General features: G+C 49.3%; 3 protein-coding genes across 12 annotated transcripts; 2 read left to right on the top strand and 1 right to left on the bottom strand.

Moving 5' to 3' along the window:
• The first annotated feature begins 191 nt into the window (after positions 1 to 191).
• pygb (phosphorylase, glycogen; brain) lies at positions 192 to 16,324 on the top strand. Of its 9 annotated transcripts, none has more exons than XR_006844449.1 (23): positions 192 to 559; positions 2,035 to 2,136; positions 2,227 to 2,305; positions 2,408 to 2,511; positions 2,585 to 2,716; positions 2,796 to 2,907; positions 3,278 to 3,360; positions 3,519 to 3,662; positions 3,755 to 3,847; positions 4,189 to 4,335; positions 4,427 to 4,590; positions 4,687 to 4,801; positions 5,224 to 5,325; positions 5,403 to 5,550; positions 5,942 to 6,000; positions 6,147 to 6,288; positions 6,361 to 6,568; positions 7,150 to 7,284; positions 7,367 to 7,433; positions 7,676 to 7,909; positions 15,003 to 15,266; positions 15,371 to 15,480; positions 15,696 to 16,324. XR_006844449.1 is itself a non-coding variant. In XM_046401077.1 (21 exons), the coding sequence occupies exons 1-20, from the start codon at positions 317 to 319 to the stop codon at positions 7,838 to 7,840; spliced, it is 2,544 nt and encodes an 847-aa protein (XP_046257033.1). In that variant the 5' UTR covers positions 192 to 316; the 3' UTR covers positions 7,841 to 7,861; positions 8,387 to 8,471. The 9 variants fall into 9 exon arrangements, 2 of the variants coding, with proteins under 2 accessions (XP_046257033.1, XP_046257032.1); XR_006844450.1 differs by having other exon boundaries at positions 7,676 to 7,861; XR_006844451.1 differs by having other exon boundaries at positions 16,025 to 16,321.
• On the bottom strand, positions 8,759 to 18,030 carry abhd12 (abhydrolase domain containing 12, lysophospholipase). 2 transcript variants are annotated; one of them, XM_046401079.1, is made up of 14 exons: positions 17,898 to 18,030; positions 16,604 to 16,778; positions 12,604 to 12,725; positions 12,237 to 12,342; positions 11,684 to 11,803; positions 11,566 to 11,596; positions 11,177 to 11,222; positions 10,944 to 11,076; positions 10,794 to 10,831; positions 10,457 to 10,536; positions 10,283 to 10,365; positions 9,721 to 9,799; positions 9,435 to 9,562; positions 8,759 to 9,190 (listed from the first exon to the last, which is right to left on the bottom strand). In XM_046401079.1, the coding sequence occupies exons 2-14, from the start codon at positions 16,774 to 16,776 to the stop codon at positions 9,145 to 9,147; spliced, it is 1,185 nt and encodes a 394-aa protein (XP_046257035.1). In that variant the 5' UTR covers positions 16,777 to 16,778; positions 17,898 to 18,030; the 3' UTR covers positions 8,759 to 9,144. The 2 variants fall into 2 exon arrangements, with proteins under 2 accessions (XP_046257035.1, XP_046257034.1); XM_046401078.1 differs by lacking the exon at positions 17,898 to 18,030 and adding an exon at positions 17,550 to 17,879.
• gins1 (GINS complex subunit 1 (Psf1 homolog)) lies at positions 17,947 to 20,595 on the top strand. The gene is made up of 7 exons (XM_046401085.1): positions 17,947 to 18,233; positions 18,319 to 18,383; positions 19,236 to 19,334; positions 19,420 to 19,510; positions 19,805 to 19,921; positions 20,150 to 20,224; positions 20,419 to 20,595. Exons 1-7 carry the CDS (start codon positions 18,159 to 18,161, stop codon positions 20,485 to 20,487), a joined length of 591 nt encoding a protein of 196 aa, XP_046257041.1. The 5' UTR covers positions 17,947 to 18,158; the 3' UTR covers positions 20,488 to 20,595.
• Positions 20,596 to 20,621: the final 26 nt, after the last annotated feature.

Below are 20,621 nucleotides of genomic sequence, written 5' to 3' on the forward strand. Positions count from 1 at the left end.
TACGTTGTACAAACTGAGTGAGAATATACGTCACTTCCGGCCGCCATCTTTGTCAAGTGGTGTGAAAAGCAGCATCAGAGTGAGATGTCTTTCGATCGTTTCGATGTCTTTGTTAGAGATGCCAGAAATGACCCCGCCCCCTTCTCCCAGGCCCCGCCCCCTGTAGCTTCCCAGCTGTCAAAGTTTTCGGAGTGGGCGGGGCTGCGGGTTGTCTTCCTGCTCCACTATCTGCCAGGTGTTCTTCACTCTCTGCAGGGTCATCTTCATCGATCAGTGCGCTCTCCGTCCGCCTTCTCCCGGTTGCTTTTGTGGAAACATGGCGGCGCCTCTGACCGATCAGGAGAAGCGGAAACAGATCAGCGTTCGGGGCATCGCCGGCCTCGGAGATGTGGCGGAAATCAAGCGGAGTTTTAACCGACACCTTCACTTCACCCTGGTGAAGGACCGGAACGTAGCGACTCCCCGGGACTACTACTTCGCCCTGGCACACACAGTCCGGGACCACCTGGTGGGCCGCTGGATCCGCACCCAGCAGTACTACTATGAGAAAGACCCCAAGGTAGAAGAACTCTACTGAAAAAATGTGTCACTTTTAAGTTGACCAGATTATCTTCAAACGTAAAGGTGGTGAGGACATGACCCACTTAGTGCGCGGATGATCAGTCACCAGACATGAAGTCGGCGTTACTTTTTGCTTTGACAACTTAAGAGTGAAAACTTTATCTCTTGCAGCGGAAAGGCTGCTGCGGGTCGTGTGCAGCACTGCAGCTCAGTTATTAAATTCAGTAAAGTATCAAATACAGTAAAGTTTCGTGTATTACTGACATACGGATATTAGCTGAGGATCATATTAATCTTAAAAATATCTTGTTTTGTCAAATGCACGAACTTACTGATCATCAAGGCTACAGGTCTCAGGTCTCAGGTGAGCCTGACTCTGTTCAGTCACCTGCCAGCTTCATGTGCTGTTTGTTTAGTTTGCCTCCATCCTCTCCTTGCAGCATTTGGTCTTGTAAGTAAGTGCACCAGACTCCATTCAAATTTCAACAAATTTTAATATCCCCTGATTATCAACCAAAGTGTGTCATGTATGAAAAGAACCACAACTCTGCATATTTTCTGACTCATTGCTCTTCAGTTCAGCTGAGGAACCATGACTGTTTGGTGTCTTGTAGAACCTGAATGGACATGTAGGTAATCTGTTTCAGATGTTGTTCGGGCTGCGAGGTTCCACACAGAACCATACTGGATGTGTTTTCTGGTCCAATATGAAGTGTGTCACTGTGTCCAGTCATCAGGACAACAGGACTGTTGTCTGTTTGGATGAATCCTTCGATCCTGTGACTGGCTGCTCACAGCTGTACAAAACATCCACACGTTACAGATGTGGCACAGCCGACGCCTGAGGAGGGCGAGCAGGAGGGCCGTGGCTGAAGGTTCAGCTCCGCACAGGAAGAGGATGTTGAAAGGGGAGTCTGAGAAGTGTGGGAAATCAGTTCCCGGAGACACAGAGGCACACAACCACAGCAGGTCACTTTAAAATGACAAACGTAAGATACAGAAACGTTAAAGCAGCGCAGCCTGTGAGGAGGAAGTGATCTTTAGTTTTGCCCCGACTCGTCCTGAGCGTCCACACTCTGTCTCCTGATCAGACCTTCACGTGAACAAAGAGACTTCCTGCCCTGCAGCTTGTTGGTTTGACCTCATGGCCCCGTTAGCCCCTCAGCTCCTCCACGTCTTTGTGTCGCAGCTCATTCAGGTGTTTTCTAAGCTGAGGTTAGGAGGCGCTGCACACGCTGGATCTGATCCGAACTCACCTGAACACATCGGATCGGATCTCATCTCATCTGAGAGCCGTCACAGATGAGTGTCAGTTAATGATGGAGTAATGGTGCTGTTGTGATATTGATCCTGATTGGTTAGTGATCAGAAGACGTGTGCTGAGAGATGACAGGTTTGGAGTTGTGTGTGTGTGTGTTGTAAATGGTCGAGAGCAGACAGACAGGTTGACCGTGTGCTGCTGTCTGTCTGCAGAGGGTTTATTATCTGTCTCTGGAGTTCTACATGGGCAGAACGCTGCAGAACACCATGATCAACCTGGGCCTGCAGAACGCCTGCGATGAGGCTGTCTACCAGGTAACAACACACCTGTCTGTCCACCTGTCTGTCCACCTGCCTGTCCACCTTAACTGTCTGTCTGGTGAAACTGTGTGTGTGTGTGTGTAGCTGGGTTTGGACATGGAGGACCTGGAGGAGATTGAGGAGGATGCTGGTCTGGGAAATGGTGGACTGGGACGACTGGCAGGTCTGCTCTTACTTATTTGTATTTCTGTGATAGTGACACACACACACACACACACACACACACACACACCGTGTCTCTAAACGCATCCCACCTCTGCTGCAGCGTGTTTCCTGGACTCCATGGCGACTCTCGGCCTGGCGGCGTATGGCTACGGTATTCGTTATGAGTTCGGCATCTTCAACCAGAAGATCAGCAACGGATGGCAGGTACACACACATACACACACAGCAGGTGTTCAAGAGGGGTGTGTTTGGTTCACGCGCTGCTCTGCCCCCTCAGGTGGAGGAGGCAGATGATTGGCTGAGGTACGGGAACCCCTGGGAGAAGGCGAGACCCGAGTACATGTTGCCGGTTCACTTCTACGGCCGAGTGGAGACGACGGAGAGTGGTGTGAAGTGGGTCGACACACAGGTGAGAGTACCTGTACGCAGTCATCTGTGTACTTTTACCTCAGTAAAGGACTCTGTAAGATGTGTGTGTGTGTCCGTAGGTGGTGTTGGCGATGCCCTATGACACTCCAGTTCCTGGTTACCATAACAACACTGTGAACACGATGCGGCTGTGGTCGGCTAAAGCTCCGAACGACTTCAAACTGCAGAACTGTACGTCCTCCTCATCATCATCTTCATCACGTGTTTCCTCATGATTTAAACAATGTGCAAACAGAACAGAGCAGTGAAACACACTGCAGCGACTGACAGGACATTAGTGACCCCTGGGGGCAGCTATGAGGAACTACGGCAGGCAGACAGGCAGACAGACAGACAGACAGACAGACAGACAGGCAGACAGACAGGCAGACAGACAGGCAGACAGACAGACAGGCAGACAGACAGGTAGCTGACATGGTTTTAAATAAGAGCAGACAGACGACAGGTGTTTCCTGTCCATCAGATCGTTGTGTTCGTTGTGTTCATGTTAATGTCTGCGGCGTCTTCCTGACTGACTGTGTGTCTCCGTCTGTGTCCACAGTTAATGTTGGTGATTACGTCGAAGCTGTTCTGGACAGAAACCTGGCAGAAAACATCTCCAGAGTCCTCTACCCTAATGACAATGTGAGTACTGCCCTGGGGTACTTGTACTTCACCTGAGTATTTCTGTTACTCCACTGGGGAGCAGATCTTACTCAGTTTATCTGGTGGCTGCAGTTTAGTTTTGAGGAGGGAAGCGACAGAAGCTTTGAGAAACGTTTTGCTTCCTCTTCTGCTGGTAGTTTTTCGAGGGGAAGGAGCTGCGTCTGAAGCAGGAGTACTTCGTGGTCGCAGCCACGCTGCAGGACATCATCCGCAGGTTCAAATCCTCCAAGTTTGGCTGCAGGGACCCCGTGAGGACTTCCTTCGACTCGTTTCCCAACAAGGTGACGACCAAGTGCACTTACCGGAACACTCGAGTGACGTCTTGTGTAGTCGCAGTGGCTCTAAACGCGTCTTCCTCTGGTGGTGCCGCCAGGTGGCCATCCAGCTGAACGACACCCACCCAGCGCTGGCCATCCCCGAGCTGATGAGGATCCTGGTGGACGTGGAGAAGCTAGACTGGGACAAGGTGCGGCCGCAGACTCACGTCTCCGACAGGAAGCGGAGCGGTTTGACCTGCAATGTTGTTCAGTTTTCAGCCCGATTTCCTTCCTGTGAGACGACATGAAAAGCAGAAACATCACGAACGACAGGCTGTCAGCGTCCACAGTGGACGGACAGGAAGTCTAACTCAGTACATGCACTCCAGTACTGTACTTTAATATTTTCTATTTCAGGCCACATTCTGCTGTACTACATTTACTGTGTACTTCACTACTTTCATCTGAGAGCTTCAGTTCACAGACTGAACCAGTCAGGTACTTTTACTGAAGTGAACGATCTGAGTACTTCATATGTGTGTGTCTCCAGGCGTGGGACATCACCTGCCGTACCTGCGCATACACCAACCACACGGTGCTGCCCGAGGCGTTGGAGCGCTGGCCCGTGTTCCTGTTCGAACAGCTGCTGCCTCGACACCTGCTCATCATCTACGACATCAACCAGAGACACCTGGACGTAAGGCTCCGCTGGGTGAATCAAGGTGGACCTTTGTGTATTTGTCTGTGTATAACTAAACATTCTGAAGTATTTTTACTGCGTCTCTCAGAGGGTGGCGGCCATGTTCCCCGGCGACGTCGACCGTCTGCGTCGGATGTCTCTGATCGAGGAGGGAGAGCCGAAGAGGATCAACATGGCTCACCTGTGTGTGGTCGGGTCTCACGCCGTCAACGGAGTCGCTCAGATTCATTCAGACATCGTCAGGACCACCGTGTGAGTGCAGGAGCCAGCCAATCAGAGCCGAGGGTCACGGTATGAACGGGAAGTCGTATGCGCACGTTCACTAACAATCTGAGCGTCTGTTTGCAGCTTTAGAGATTTCCATGAGGTGAATCCTGAGAAGTTTCAGAATAAAACCAACGGCATCACTCCTCGCCGCTGGCTGCTGCTGTGTAACCCCGCCCTCGCTGACATCATCGCTGAGGTAAACCCCCCTGAGGCCATCGACGGCTTAACACGAGTGTGGACTCATTGTGTGGTCGATAATACGTCACAAATACTCATCCGAAGTTTTCCAGTTTTAACACGCAGGTGAAAACCAGTCAAGTTTGATTTGTAGGAACTGACGAGTAATCGATCCAGTCAATGTTTGAGTCCAGTTTGAGTCCAGTTTGAATCCAGTTTGAATCCATTTTGAATCCAGTTTGGGTCCAGTTTGAATCCAGTTTGAATCCAGTTTGAATCCATTTTGAATCCAGTTTGAATCCAGTTTGGGTCCAGTTTGAATCCAGTTTGAATCCAGTTTGAATCCAGTTTGAATCCAGTTTGAATCCAGTTTGAATCCACTTTGAGTCCAGTTTGGGTCCAGTTTGAATCCAGAGTTCAGTCACTGAATTCTTCCTGCAGAGGATCGGAGACGACTTCCTTGCTGACCTGCAGCAGCTGAAGAAAATCCTGCAGTTTGTCGATGACGAGGCCTTCATCAGAGATGTGTCCAGAGTCAAACAGGTACAAACGGACACACCTGTCTCTCTGTCCGTCAGTCTGTCTGTCCCTCTGATCAGTTTCTCTCTCTCTCTGAACAGGAGAACAAGCTGAAGTTCGCCTCCTACCTGCAGCAGCACCACCAGGTGAAGGTGAACCCAGACTCCATCTTTGACGTGCAGGTGAAGAGGATCCACGAGTACAAGAGGCAGCTGCTCACCTGTCTGCACGCCATCACGCTCTACAACCGTAAGATCTGCCGGCTGGTCCTGTCACTCACTTTAACAGTGTTTCTGTACTTTTGCTGAGGTGAGGTTTCAGTGGTTTGATAGCAGTAGCACAGTAGCAGTATACAGTACAGACTGTGGTAACTGTATGACTTACTGTTCATTCAGAACACTTTGAGGATTTTTGTCTTTTTTAAACAGTTCAGAAGTAAATTTAACAACAGCTCAATTCTGTCCCGACTGCGACCTCATGTTTGGTATAAAAATTCATTCAGAAGCTGATCTCACTTTCTAAATGGGACACTTTCTAAACATGGAGCTGGTGGCGCGACTGTGCTGCCCCCTGCTGGTGGATGTGTAAACTGCACTTTGTTCTCAGTTGTTTGTTTGTTTGTTTGTTTGTTTGTTGTCAGGAATCAAACTGGAGCCAAACAGAGAGTTTGTCCCCCGGACGGTGATGATCGGAGGAAAGGTCTCAGTGCTCATGTACAAAGATTTAACTGAGTTTATCAGAGTGAACACGTGACGGCAGCTGAGTGTCTCCTCCTTCTGCTCCTCTTCCTCTTCCTCTTCCTCCTCCTCCTCCTTCTGCTCCTCCTCCTCTTCCTCCTCCTGCAGGCGGCTCCTGGTTACCACATGGCCAAACTCATCATCAAACTGATCACCTCAGTGGGTCATGTGATCAACAATGACCTGGCGGTCGGAGACAAACTGAAGGTGATCTTCCTGGAAAACTACAGAGTGTCTCTGGCTGAGAGAGGTGAGAGGTGGTGGAGGAGGTGGAGGTGGAGGTTTGTTTGACGTTTGTTTGACGTTTGTTTTCCGTACCCAGTGATCCCGGCTGCAGACCTCTCGGAGCAGATCTCCACAGCAGGAACGGAAGCTTCTGGAACGGGAAACATGAAGTTCATGTTGAACGGAGCGCTGACCATCGGCACCATGGACGGAGCCACGGTGGAGATGGCCGAGGAGGCCGGACAGGAAAACCTCTTCATCTTCGGCATGAGAGTGATGGACGTGGATAAGATGGACAGGCAGGGGTGAGGATGTCTGACATCACTTCCAGTCTTCACATGGATACCTGGTGATGCATTTGAGAGCAGTTTGGTTCCTTTAAAATGTCAGAAAAGGTGAAAAATGTCCAACGCTCAGAAAGAAACTGGATGAGCAAAGAAATCTAAACTGTTCTGTGGTCAGTTTGTATCTGAACTCATCAAAGATCATCTGTGAGGCTGGAAGAGGCTTCACTCTGTGCAATCAGAGAGTTTCTGTACTGCAGCAGAGTGAGACATCTATAGAGAATAGATGATCTCCAGTCAGTTTCATCAACTTTAGAGACTCTGATGGCTCCGGGTTGGTTCTGATCATACCAATGAGTGCTAAACATTTGATCGCGTATTGATTTGTAACTGCTTCACACACACAAACTCGTGATGAGGCAGCAGCTTCACAGCGTGTGCGGCTTTATTCGAAATGACAGAAAGTGTTTTGGATGCTTTTCTGTGAAGGTCAGCGTGTCCTTGAATGCATCACAAGGGCCATAGAGAAATCAGCTGAACCCCGCGCTCACTGCACAAAAATGTGGGACGAGCTGACGTCATTTCCTGTTTACCTCCCGCAGCTACAACGCCGCAGAGTTCTACGAGCGTCTGCCGGAGCTGAAACTGGCTGTGGATCAGATCCAGAGCGGCTTCTTCAGTCCCACTCAGCCCCAACTCTTCAGAGACCTGACCGACATGCTGATGACGCACGACAGGTAGAAACCACCTGCTGTCACGTCCGTTTGGCTGCGTCTTCTCTCAGTGTTTACAGGAAGCGTTTCCTCGTCGCTGTTGCAGGTTTAAGGTGTTTGCTGATTTCGAGGCCTACGTCAGGTGTCAGGAGAGAGTCAGCGAGCTGTACAAGGTAACGAAGCACAAAGGAAACGTTCACCAAATGTTCTCCTCATGACAGTCAGACGTCCCAAACAGGCATGAGATGTGTGGCCGTCGTGGTCGTCATTCAGGCTTACGTTCCGACCACCAGTCTGAATTATTTAGAATTCCGGATCGTGTTTTTAGTCAGTTTGGTGGACAGGTGTAATACTTTACAGGACAGGAAGCTATAGGATATTTTCTTTGCTAACGATGTTTCCTGCTTCCCTTCAGAACCCCGGAGAGTGGACCAGGATGGTGATCCGCAACATCGCCGCCTCGGGAAAGTTCTCCAGCGACCGCACCATCTCCCAGTACGCCCGCGAGATCTGGGGAGTCGAACCATCTGACGTGAAGATCCCTCCGCCGAACGAGCCGCCGTTCGAGTCCCGGATCTGAAGAGTTGAACCGCAGCGTCGAGTAGGTGATCGATGTCGACGGCTGGGACGGAGTCTTTGAACACACTCGGTCAGACCAGTTTGTTTGTTAACAATCACTGAAATAATTGCACACTTTTGAGCAAACGGTTTCGCCTTCTGTCCGTGTAGTGTAGTAGTCCGTGATGCTGGACCGAAAAGTTTAGCTTTGACTTTCAGCGAAGATATAAATGGCGATATTCACTTTTACTGCGATGCCTTACACTCAAACCCAGTGAGTTCCACCATTTCTTTAGTTCGACTGACTTGAACTTCAGATGGAGCAAAACTCCAACTGTCCTCCTCCGTTGACTTTACGCCTCGTCGTTTGTTCTGTTGACTTCGGGTGATTGATGCACACTGGATCTCAGTCTACCACTGAGTACACAGCAGAGAAGTACTTCCCATTGACTGGCAGTACTTTCCTACCTTGAAATGTCCCTTAACTTCCTTTGACTTTCAGCAGAACTAAAAATGAATTCCTTTGACTTGCTGTTTATTTACCTTTTCATTTTATTCCGACTTTCAGATGAAGATCGTTTTGGCTCCACTGTGAATGAGGCACGGCTCCATTGTTATTGATGTCCATTAAATTTGGGTTTTGTTACACAGCAGAACAGCTGATGGCCGGCGTCCAGTTGTTTTTCTTGAGGGCTTCCAGTTTGAAGTTACAACTGGGATGCTGAGGTGAACACAACCAAAAGGCCTCGGTGTGACATGACGGGTGTCTTATGGGTAATGTAGTCCACTGAGACTCTTGTCTGTCTGAGTGTCCCGCGTGTCTCACAGCACTCGTCTGGTGCTGAAAATGAACTTTAGTTGCGTAACATGAAGTCTCGTATTTCTACACTCGGTCACTTTCTGTTTGAGTTTTTCTCAAAACAAACAAACCAAACTCAGCTACATAAAACAAGAAATATTTAATTCATAATTCAAGTCATGACAGGCCTTAAAACTGAGGAGACATTTTTAAAAACAAACCAGTCACACATGATCCAGAAAAGCAAAACCGCAAAAAATGAGCTCACACAGAATCAAGCCGACAGCTCGTAACGCCATAAAAGCAGAGATGTTTCTCGTCCAGTCTGGTTTGAGCGCCGTCTTCCTCTTCGCTCTACAGTACGTAAAAACACTCGGCCAACATCAGGCCGAAGACCCGCTGAAGCCGCGTTGGTGACGGGGAATGTGGAAAGAAAAAGGAATGACGTGTTGGCGTCCAGTTCATGCGACAATCTTCAGAAAACAGTGCGTGTGCGTGTGTGTGTGTGCGCGACACTGAGCGTGTTTTCAGCCTGACTCGTCCATCTGTTGATGAGCCGCGCCGAGGAAATCACTGCAACGACAGCAACACAACAACAAGAGACGAGTCAGTGGAGCTCAGGCGAACTCAGCGACACATGACTGGAAACATGACTTCCTGTAACGTCTGACCCACTGACTCGTGGGTAATGCGGTCCCTTCAGCGATGAGAACATTAAGCTCCAGCTGACTGACAGGAGGTTCGCTTTCCTTTGAACCTCCATGTTTGAGCCGTGACTCGCAGCAGAGCTCTGAGCTTCTGTGCTTTTTGCTCTTACCTGAGGATGTTTGGCAGCTCTGGGCTCCTGTAGATGAACTTGTGCTTGTAGGCCAGAGAGGAGGGGAAGGGAACAAACTGAACCTTGTGCCCGCTGAGGCTCTTTGACTGGGAGGCCATGTTGTAGAGCTGCAGGAGGAGGAGGAGGAGGAGTTTTAATCCGTCTTATGACAGCAAACCCACTTTTATGGATCGATAGACGGAAATACTTTATAGATCCCCTTGTGTCATGGCAGCATCAACAGGAACAGAAGAAAAATATCTCGGTTAAGTTTGTCGAGTTTTACCTTCTTGCCCAGATGGAAAGGGACGACGCCGTCGTCCTCTGCGTGGAGGATCAGCACGGGACAGGAGATGTGGTTCACACTGGGCAGACACAAACACAGGGCTCAGCGTTACGTTCAGGGACCTCAGACACGACTGCTGCCTCACAAACAGCACGCTGAGTCACTGCGGGTTCAGACGTCAGCAGCCGTAACGAGGATGCCAACGGTCCTCGGATCAGGGTGCCGTGGACTTCGTCCTGAACCCGAGCCGCTCAGAGGCCGCTAATCAGCCGGCCAACTCTTGTTTCAACATTTAAATTCCCACCAGCTTTACAGAAAACACTCTTTGGTGCTCGACGGCTGTAAAGTGGCTTTGTTCTCTGCAAAGAAGGTTTTTCTGCTAAAGGTTCCAGAGCGTCTACAAAATCTTTCTGACTTCTTGACAAATTTTCATTTTCACAGTGTGACTGAGATCTAAAAAACGCTCTGGTTTCTCAGTGAGAACGATACGAAGAGGTTCCTGAGGTCTTTAAAAAAAGCTGAAACGTTCAGAGGTCAAAGGTCGCCGCCACGGGTTACGTACTTCTCATCGCTGGCAAAGCGGATATTGTTGGCTGTGATGGCGTCCAGGAAGAACCAGTCGAAGCCGGGCAGGTATCTGTACACCTGAAGCAAACGCATACACACGCACACACACACACAGTGAGTCCAGGCCACCACACCTCCACCTGCTGCGTGTGTGGAGCGTGTGTGTTACCATGGAGAATGGGTGACTCTTGGCCTCCTCTCTGATGTTGGTGAACGGCGACTCTAAGATCAGAGCGTCTGGAGGACTTCCTGAACAAGAAGGAGCAAGCAAACACCAACAATCATATCAGACAGTGAACACATCACGTCAACGTGGACAAGCAGGCAGAATGAGGCCGCTTCACTGCAGCTGATCTCAGACCTGCTCGCTGGGGATTGGACAGATTTATGGCCAGAGAGTCAACAGGTCGTTCAGGTAATCACTCAATCACAAGTCTGAGGGTCAATACGTACAGTGACACACACCTCTGTGTGTGTGTGTGTGTGTGTGCGTGTGCGAGTCACACCTTTGTCACACAGCCGTCTGACCAGGTTGGTGGCAACTCTGAAAAACAAAACAGATGAAATGAAAAGCTCACTGAAACTGTGTTTACATGTGTGTGTGTTTACGTGTGTGTGAGTGTGTGTGTGTGCGTGTGCGTGCGCGTGCGCGTTACCCTGTCCCCAGAGAGTGTCCCCAGATATAAAGTGGTGTTTTGGCATCCAGACGCTGTTTCAGCCAATCATACATGAAGAGAGCATCTGATGTCATCCCACCCTCTGATGGCGAGCCGTCCGAGTCCCCCCAGCCTGCACACACACACACACACACACACACACACACACACGTGTGTACTGACAGCACTGACGGCGACAGCTCTGTCGGTTCGTGACTGAAGCGTCTTCTCACCTCTGTAATCAAACGTGACCACATGGTAACCGACTGAACTGAGGACCTGAAGGAGGACAGACAGGAGGGTTCAGTCAGCTGCCCCCTGGTGGTCAGAGGGAGTACAGCTGTAACACACACATTCACGCTTCAGTAACCAGAACACGGTGCAAATACAGGATTCTGAAATGAGTACTTCAGTGGTAGTACTTTCAGTACTCAGTTAAAACCTGCAGGACTTTTCCTCGTCACTCGTGTCGCTGATCTGAATCTGCACGTTAAAGCCGTCCGACACGTCAAGTGAAGTCAAAAGTTCAACTTGAACCTGACGTGTGGTGAGGCTGAAGTACAGAGTAGGAGAAAACAGAAATACTTTGAGGTATTTGTACAGTACTTGAGTACAGGATTACCTTGTACAGCTGAACTCTGTGGTCTCCTCCTCTGCAGAGAAACAAACCGGTCAAAGGTCAAACAGGACCGTGACAGACTGACAGGCTTGTGTGTGTGTGTGTGTGTGTGTGTGGTCACCTGGTCCCTGCATTTCCATGGAGATAGAGGATGACGGGGTGGGCGGAGCTAAGCATGGAGTCATACCAGTCGCCTCGTTTCCCCTGAGCTTCTCTCCACATCAGAGCAGGAACTGTGTGCCTGACACACAAACTCGTTACCCATGATGCACCTGTGGCACCACACCTTCACGAAACACCTGAATGATCGTTGCTGTCACGCTAAGCCGCATCGACATCCGCACAACATGGTGACACCAAACATATTTACTGATACGTTATGAATATTTTCAAAATAAAAGTACTGTGTGTGGTTGAACAGGACTGAAACGTTTCAGGACAGATTTGAAAAACCTGCACAGGTGAGCAGCTTTCTGCTCTGTCCTTCCTTCCTTCAGCAGTTTGTTGAAGTCTCTAAATGAGCCAATCAGCAAGCAGAAGCTCCAGCTGTCAGTAACAGACAGTAAGAAGAGCAGGACTCCACCTGACCTCCACTGAAGCTGAAATACTAACCAAGTACAAGTACCTCAAGGAACCTGAGTGAACACGTTCGTGTGTGCGCGCGTGTGTGTTACCAGACTCCGATCTTCTGTCCGGTCTCGGGCTCCAGGTAGAAGTTGTGTGTGTGGTTGAGTCCCTGGTCCAGGGGTCTCTTCAGGTCGATGAAGTAGGGCATCCTCACTGCGGGTCAGAGGTCAGAGGTCACATGACTGCTGACAAGACACTCTTGTTACACCAGCTGTCCGTCACAGCGTGTCCCTGCCCACTTCCTGTCTCGGGTGTCACAGCAGTAACATCAGCCTGTCTGACCTTTGACCCCACTGATACTGAAGTACTCTCTCTGCTGTACTACTGCGTACAGTATACTGCGAGAGCAGGACCTCAGCAGTCCAAACCTCAAACGGGACGAAAGAAGACGTCCGACCGTTTCTGTCTGCTCACCGAAGTTGAGGAAGACGAGTTTGGCCTGGATGGACGGACACAGTTTGATGATGAAGGGGACGGAGACGTAGACGACCAGCAGCCACATCGCGACCCTCCTCAGCTTCCCCGCCAGACCCAACCTGAGGAGGACAGACCACAGAGACACTGACAGGCTGTGTGTGATACTGGAACCCACACATTCACTGGGTTCACACACTCACACGCTGACAGACAGTGTGTGTGTGTGTGTGTGTATGTGTGTGTGTGCGTGCGTGTGTGTGTGTGTGTGCGTGTTGTGTGTAAAGTGAGCTGGAGAAGCTGCTGTGCGTGTGGATGTTAATTATTCACAGTGAAGCTCGTCTGGTCCTCCAGCTGAACGCAGACGAGCTTCTTGTTACCGACGGCCGAATGTTTTTGTTCCTGCGTTCGTTTACGTCGTCGTCGTCTTCGTGTGTCGGTGCTGCTCTGACTATCGGTAAACTTCAGCAGGATTCTTCAGTGGTCAAAGTACTCAGAGATATGATACACTGCAGTGTAAAAAACTACTCAGTTTGAGTACAGTTGAGTATTGCGTACTAACAGCAGTACATTTGAAGTACTGATACCAACAGGAAGTGAGAAAATCTCTCACCATGACTGAGGGGAACATCTGGCTCTGTTTGTGTCACAGTTTGTGCTGTGAACAAGCTGATGACTGTCATGTCAACAAACAAACAAACAAACAAAGTGTTGCGTTCACTGTCAGGAAAAAAAACACAACACCAGAAGATCCTCTGTGACAAACATTAAAATCAAAAGGGCTCATCTCCTGGAGGACAGGAAGAGACCTGCTCCGGCCCCGCTGTTTTGTCTTTCAACTTCCTGTCTACAAAGGAAGTGGGAATGCGTCACGTAGTTTGACATCTGCTGCTTGCGATCAGCTTCAGCCGTGAGTGAGCGACCTCAACCTGCAGTAACTAACTTTGTGCTCAGCAGTGAACACAACATGAACTCCGAGCTGATGCGTTGGACACATTTGGACGAGATCTTTCAGATGGAGTCAGGTCCAAGATTCACTGTCTCCCAGCTCCGTCTCCATTTGGCACTGGATCTTTGTGTGGAAACAAGCGCGGACTGTGCGGGTCAGAGACAGTCAGTAAACTCCTCAGGATGAAGACACGGGACGTCCTCGTTGTTTCTCCGTGAGGCCGCCTCATCGCCTCTGCTGCGTGTCCTTCAGACCTGATCCTGACCCGGCAGGAAGCTGAGGAACTTCAGGGAGATTAATCCTCTGCAACACACACACATCACGTGTGTGTGTGTGTTGTGGCTGGTGGTGCGTTCAGGTGCAGGAAGCTCGGCAGCAGCTGACGGCGAGCTTGCAGTATTATTAGCTGATGTCACACTGCATGCTGCAACCTGAAGGTCACACAGAGGTGAAGCCACCGCAGAGAGGTGTGTGTGTGTGTGTGTGTGTGTGTGAGAGAGGGGGGACTACACGACACACCAAACTCCTTCAGTCACACGTAACTGACAGCGAGGGCTGCAGCCAGCTGGATGAAGCAAGTATGGCAGACGTGAACCTTCAGACCTGCAGGTGTGAAAAGGCCCTCGTGTGTCCGGGCTTTCAGACTGGACTGCAGCTTCTTCTCCAGTCGTCACCTCAGCCAGGCGACTTCACGACAGACTCGGAGGACGACTGAGTAACTGACCAAACAACACAACAGCTCAGCACACGTACTGCAGTAACCTGCGTACAGATACACAACACAGACGTCGGAAACACGCCGCGTCATGACTACAGCCGGACGACTGCAGTCAAACAAATGACTGGGATTTCTGGAAAACCAAAACCCGATGAAGCGACTGAAAAGTCCTAAAACGTTGAGATGTTTCACTCGGCTCGAGCTGTGGCAACTCTGGAATGCAAGCAGATTTATCAAGTACTGCATTTAAGTACACATGTGAAGTAGCTGTACTGTGCTGATAAGAAGAAAAGCAGCATTTCACAAGCTGTGACTTTTAGACGCTGACTCAGACGAGCGGACAGCAGACTTCTGCTTTGACTGAAGAAGTGACGACAGGAGTCAAACCCGTGACCTGAAGCACACAGCCGCATCAGCAGTGAGGTCACTTCCTGTCCAGGCTCAAATACTGCAGACCTGAATATCAGACTGTCAGCTGCGAAGTTGCTCTTATTTAGTTTTACTTTTTTGTCTCTTTAAAGGAGGTCAGAGGTGGACGAAGTACTCAGATGTTTACTTAAGTAAAAGTACATTCTGTCAAACTGTGTATGAAAGACTTCCAGACTGAAAACAATTTCAGGAAGGTGAAGCTGAAGCCACAAACTCATAAATGAAAGTATATTTCTATTTTGTCTTTTGTTGTTTAATGTCTTTATGTATGAACATCCGGATGATTTCCTGCTTTGTGTGCAGGTTGAGTTTGCTGGTTGGGTGAACGAGGACGTGTCGGTGTGTCCTCATTCAGCAGGCTGAGCTGCCTGACCTTCTGTTGGCCTGGAAGCTAATATGCTACAAGCTAATGAGGATTAGACAGAAGCCGAGTGAAGCCAACAGCAGAACTCTGCGTGTCCAAACAAATACAATGGGATCAATTTACAAACCAGACTGAGAGGCAGCCTAAAACGTCCATTTTCTACTGCACTGAAGAAGAAGTGAGACAGAACTACGGCAAGTAAAGTGGGTCAAAGCTGAAGCAGGAAATGAGTGTGCAGGAGTTGGTGAATTTGCTTAAACTGTTAAAGTCCTGTCTGATCACCTGACCTCTGCTGTAACCTCCACAGACTCCGGGGTCATCAGCAACAAAATAAAAGAATAAAACACCTGAACAGGAAGGAGGCGCTGAGCTACCAAAATAAGAGTCTGGTAGGTCAGATGAACTCGAGTATCACAGGTTTGTTTCTCACAGAATCTACACTACATACGCTCCATACTACATACAAATACTACATACTAATTTTCACAGTACACTGTTGTAGTAGTTAGCATTCACAAATTTTAACGTGCTAACTGTAAACAATACGACAAGATGTGAAAATACTGTTGCCTTGAATTTCCCTTGGGATCAATAAAGTATCTATCTATCTGTCTATCTATCTATCTCAACAGTGAAAATCCTGCTGGTTCTTCTCCAGTATCTGTAAGTCACAGCTGGTTAGCATAGCTTAGCATAAAGGTAACAACCGCCAGTTTGTGTCATCTGGACAAAACCTGACGTGTGCACCAGTTTACTGGGCCACTTGCCACATTACTGAGACTCTTTTCATATCGTTTTGTTTTGAGAGCATAAGACTAAAAATCAGAATTCGCGCACGCCGAGATGAGCATGAATCTGTCAGGGCCCCCTGGTGGACAAACTCTGTCATGAACGCTCTGTTTGGCTGTACAGTGAGGTAAGACAGTCTTTAGACCTGTCTGAGTCTCTCTGTGACCTCCAGCAGGGCCAACAGATCCTGTCAGCTGGTGTCTCTGAGTCGATCTGAGGGCGCTCTGCAGCTTCCAGGCCAACCAGCTCAATAAACCCAGTGAAACCAGCCAGACCAGTCCGCTGGAGTGTGGCAAACGTGACGTTTAAATCAACCTTCACAAACCTCCAGCTTCTATCAGGTTGTTGTGGTGGAGCAGTTTGATGAGAAAATGTTTAAAAACTATCAATATGTTTTATAATAAAATGATCTCAAATAAATGTATGTAAATATAATTACATTTCTGTATGTATTTATTTAATAATTAATCGTAAACTGCTGCTTTTTAATCACTTCCACCACTTAATCGTTTCTTATTTTATGTCAGAATCAGAATCAGCTTTATTTGCCAAGTATGTGTGACCATACAAGGAATTTGACTCCGGATTTTTCTCTGTCCTGTGCACCATACAAAATACAAAATAGCAATAATAATAATAAAATAAAATGTCCATATCCATGTCCATAAAAGGGGAGAAATTGTCTTCAAAGACAGACAGACTGGAAGTCCAGGAGACCACACACCTGTCCCCCTCCCGGTCCCGGTCTTACCTCCTGAACGGTTTCCCCATACTCTCCTCCACTCCCGGGCCCTGCCGGCCGCCCGCTGCGGGCCCCGCTGCTCCCCTGCCGGGACGCTGCTTCAGGTCCGGGTCGCTGTCCAGCAGGGTGTTGGTGGTCCCGCTGTCATGCTCCGCAGTCAGCGAGTTATTCCGCTTTCGCATCACTGGAAACGTTCAAAAACAACAGTTAAACAGAAGACCGCCGGCTGAATGACGCGCCGTTTACTGCGGGCCTGTCGGCGGGGAGGAGGCCGTTAGCTATACGGGCGATGGAGCGGTGACAGCCGGTGAGGACGGAGCTGAGTCCCCGCTCGAGCTCTCTGACTGCACTGAGATCCGCAGAGAGCCCCTGATTAGCACCGAGCTACCGCAGCCAATCAGAGGACAGAAACACAACCACGTGGTCTAACTGTGCTGCGTCCAAGGCCCTGGGGAGCGCCGGAGCAACGACTACCTAAATAAAACTAGCACATGGTGCCTTCACGGGAGACTCGTAAACGTACTTTACAAACAGGCTTTGAACTCTCACGAGCAGGCGTTTTTTAAGGATAAATAACAACAAAATTGAACTAAGAACAGTGAGAATAATATAACTTGTGTTAAATAATCTGTGGACAATTGATTAACCGTTTATCGGTCCTCTGTTTTCCCCAGTGCAGCAGACCAGCAGATCATTTTACTCATACTAACTAAACTAAATGTGACTAAATGAAAGTCTTGGATTCAAAGCTCAGTGCGGTTCAGTTTCAAAGGCTTCTCAATGGAAGGAAGTGAAAGCAACATGTCAGTGGTTTCTAGCTCTTTCAACATTCAAGTATCGACTTTTAAACTTGGCTCGTTTTGTTCTGGCTCCTGTACAGCCTTCGGTATGCGTATCTATGAATACTTATCGGTGCTGGTGTCGAAACACAAACGCCCCAAAAATAGATATTTACCATTTCAGAGACACATTCTCTTTCCAAGTAATTTGAATGCAGCACTAGACGCAGCGACGAAGTAAGCAATGAAGCTAATCTGCTTAAACGATTAGATAAACTATAATATTCCACTTTTCTACAGTTTTATACCAGCACATAAGGTCGGTACATTCGAGTCGTATCAGCCCCTGGAGGATCGTCAGTGAAAGCAGTCTGACGGGTTTAAATTTAACCTGCTGCTGCGGAGGCTGCGCTGCTTGCTAACCGGAAGTCAGACCGTTGGTATCACTAAAACGGTGATGTTACAGCGATGAACTACGCGTTTCCAATGAAAACTATCAGAATAATTAAAATACACTTCCCCACCTCTCAGTCTGGTGGATATAAAAGGCTCCACGGCATAACTACCTCAAATAAAAAAGTTAAAAGTATTCGGGGCGACAGCTCGTTTCGCCGGTTGGATGTTTGTCCCAACGCGGCCGCCGGAGTGTCACGTGATCATAATACGTCGCTCCGATTTTACCGCGAAATTGAAGCGACCTGCAAAGCAAAGAGTGTGGAGTTTTTCCGGGGTAAGAGGTTTATTTCGTTTTTTCCCCGTCGTGTTAGTCCTTTAAGGGTGTCGGGATGTTTTGTGAGAAAGCCATCGAGTTAATCAGAGAACTCCACCGCATGAGCGACGGACAGCTGCCCGCTTTTAACGTGAGTAGCCCAAACGTTGTCTGTTGTTGGGAAGCAGTGTAACCGCCAGTGAGTCGAGCAGTCAGTTGTTCTGTCTCGTTCGCAGGAGGATGGACTCCGGCAGGTTCTGCAGGAGATGGAGGCGCTTTATGAACAGAACCAGAGCGACGTGTGAGTCCTGACAAGTTGAAAACCCTGCGCAGTGTTTAGATATTTTCAGGACGCGAGCTGAAAACTAAATCTGTCGCAGTTTGTTCATTTAACCACATTTCATGTGCCTTTCTGGTGTCTGATTTTAATGAAGTAACCTGGAGTTTAACCCTCCGTACAAGAAGAAATAAAACTTTCAGTTTGTCTGTACTTTAATGACTTTAATGCTGTCTGTCTCTCCCTCCCTGTCTGTCTCACTCTCTCTTTGTCTGTCACTCTCTCTCCCTCTCCATCTGTCTGTCTCTCCCTCCCCGCCTCCCTGTCTCCCTCCCTCTCTCTCTCTGTCTGTCTCTCCCTCCCCGCCTCCCTCTCTGTCTGCCTGTTTCTCTCTCCCTGTCTGTCTGTCCTCTCTGTCTGGCTGTCTCCCCTCCCCGTCTCCCTCTCTCTCTCCCCTCCCCGTCTCCCTCTCTGTCTGTCTGTCTCTCTCCCCTCCCCGTCTCCCTCTCTCTCTGTCTGTCTGTCTCTCTCCCCTCCCGTCTCCCTCTCTGTCTGTCTCTCTCTCTCTCTCTCTCTCTCTCTCCCTCCCCCTCCCCGCCTCCCTCTCTGTCTGTCTGTTTCTCTCTCCCTGTCTGTCTGTCCTCTCTGTCTGGCTGTCTCCCCTCCCCGTCTCCCTCTCTCTCTGTCTGTCTGTCTCTCTCTCTCTCTCTCTCCCCTCCCGTCTCCCTCTCTGTCTGTCTGTCTCTCTCCCCTCCCCGTCTCCCTCTCTCTCTGTCTGTCTGTCTCTCTCCCCTCCCCGTCTCCCTCTCTCCCTCCCTGTCTGTCTCTCTCCCCTCCCCGTCTCCCTCTCTCCCTCCCTGTCTGTCTGTCTCTCAGTAACGAGGCGAAGTCTGGAGGTCGATCTGACTTGATTCCCTCCATTAAGCTGCGTCACTGCTGCCTGCTGAGGAACCAGCGCTGTGTCATCGCCTACCTGTAACCACCTGACACCTTGACGTCATGTGACTCAGGCATGTTGCTTCATTGGTTCACTACAGATGAAATGTTCTCGTCCTGTCAGGTACGACCGCCTGCTGAGGATCAGAGCTCTGCGCTGGGAATATGGCAGCGTGCTGCCCGCCAACATCCGCTTCCACCTGTGTGCAGAGGAGGTGAGTGTGACATCACTTCCTGTTGAATCAGTGGTCAGTCCGACATGACGTCACAGGTGTGACACACACCTGTAGTTCACTTCATTTCCTGTTCACGCACACATCATCAGGAGGTCTTTGATGTCCCTGCTGAGTGTGTTTGTCACGAAGAGCTGATGGAGATGCAGAGTTTTGGTCCTGACGTGTGACGCGTGTGTGTGACGCGTGTGTGTGACGCGTGTGTGTGACGCGTGTGTGACGCGTGTGTGTGACGCGTGCGTGTGACGCGTGCGTGTGACGCGTGTGTGTGAGCAGGTGCAGTGGTTCGGACAGTATAAGAAGTCTCTTGCCTCCTTCATGCGCTCTTTGGGTGGAGGCGACGGTCTGGACGTCACTCAGGACATGAAGCCTCCGAAGAGTCTTTACATCGAGGTGAGCCTCTATGAGTACACATGAATCACCTGTCTCTGAGGTACTTGTACTCGAGTATTTTCTCCTCCTGAGACATCAGTCGCAGTACCGTGTCATCCTTCCTGTGAAAACCTTCGATGGCTGCAGCTTCACTTCTGAATGTGTTTGTAATCATGTGGAGGTTCAGACTGACGGAGGATTTTGTGTTTAACTTTGATCACATGACGCTGACATCATCACGCCGTCCAGGTGAGGTGTTTAAAGGACCACGGCGAGTTCGAGATCGACGACGGGACTGTGATCCTGCTGAAGAAGAACAGTCAGGTCAGAACAGGAAGTTGCTTCTTCCTCTAGTCCTCTTGCAGGACCCCGCTCTGTTGTTTGTTTGAATTTCTTTGTTACATCCTGTCCGTCTGTACTCATTTCTGTCAACATATTGAGTTGATCGTGCTGAATCATCCAAGCTGCTCGTTAGTCTCACAGGAAGTGGTCATATTAATGTCAGTCTCTGTCCACAGCACTTCCTGCCGCGGTGGAAATGTGAGCAGCTGATTCGTCAGGGCGTTCTGGAGCACGTCATGTCCTGATGTCATCATGTCCCACAGCTGATTCATCTGCTCACTAATCAGGAAAGCTCAAAAGTCCTGTTGCCCCTGAACACAACAGTTTATAATATACAGTAAATAAAACTTTTTTTAAAAAAAAAAAAATGTTTTGGCTC

The sequence above is a fragment of the Scatophagus argus genome, chromosome 10 (assembly GCF_020382885.2).
Source record: "Scatophagus argus isolate fScaArg1 chromosome 10, fScaArg1.pri, whole genome shotgun sequence".
NCBI lineage: Eukaryota > Metazoa > Chordata > Actinopteri > Scatophagidae > Scatophagus > Scatophagus argus.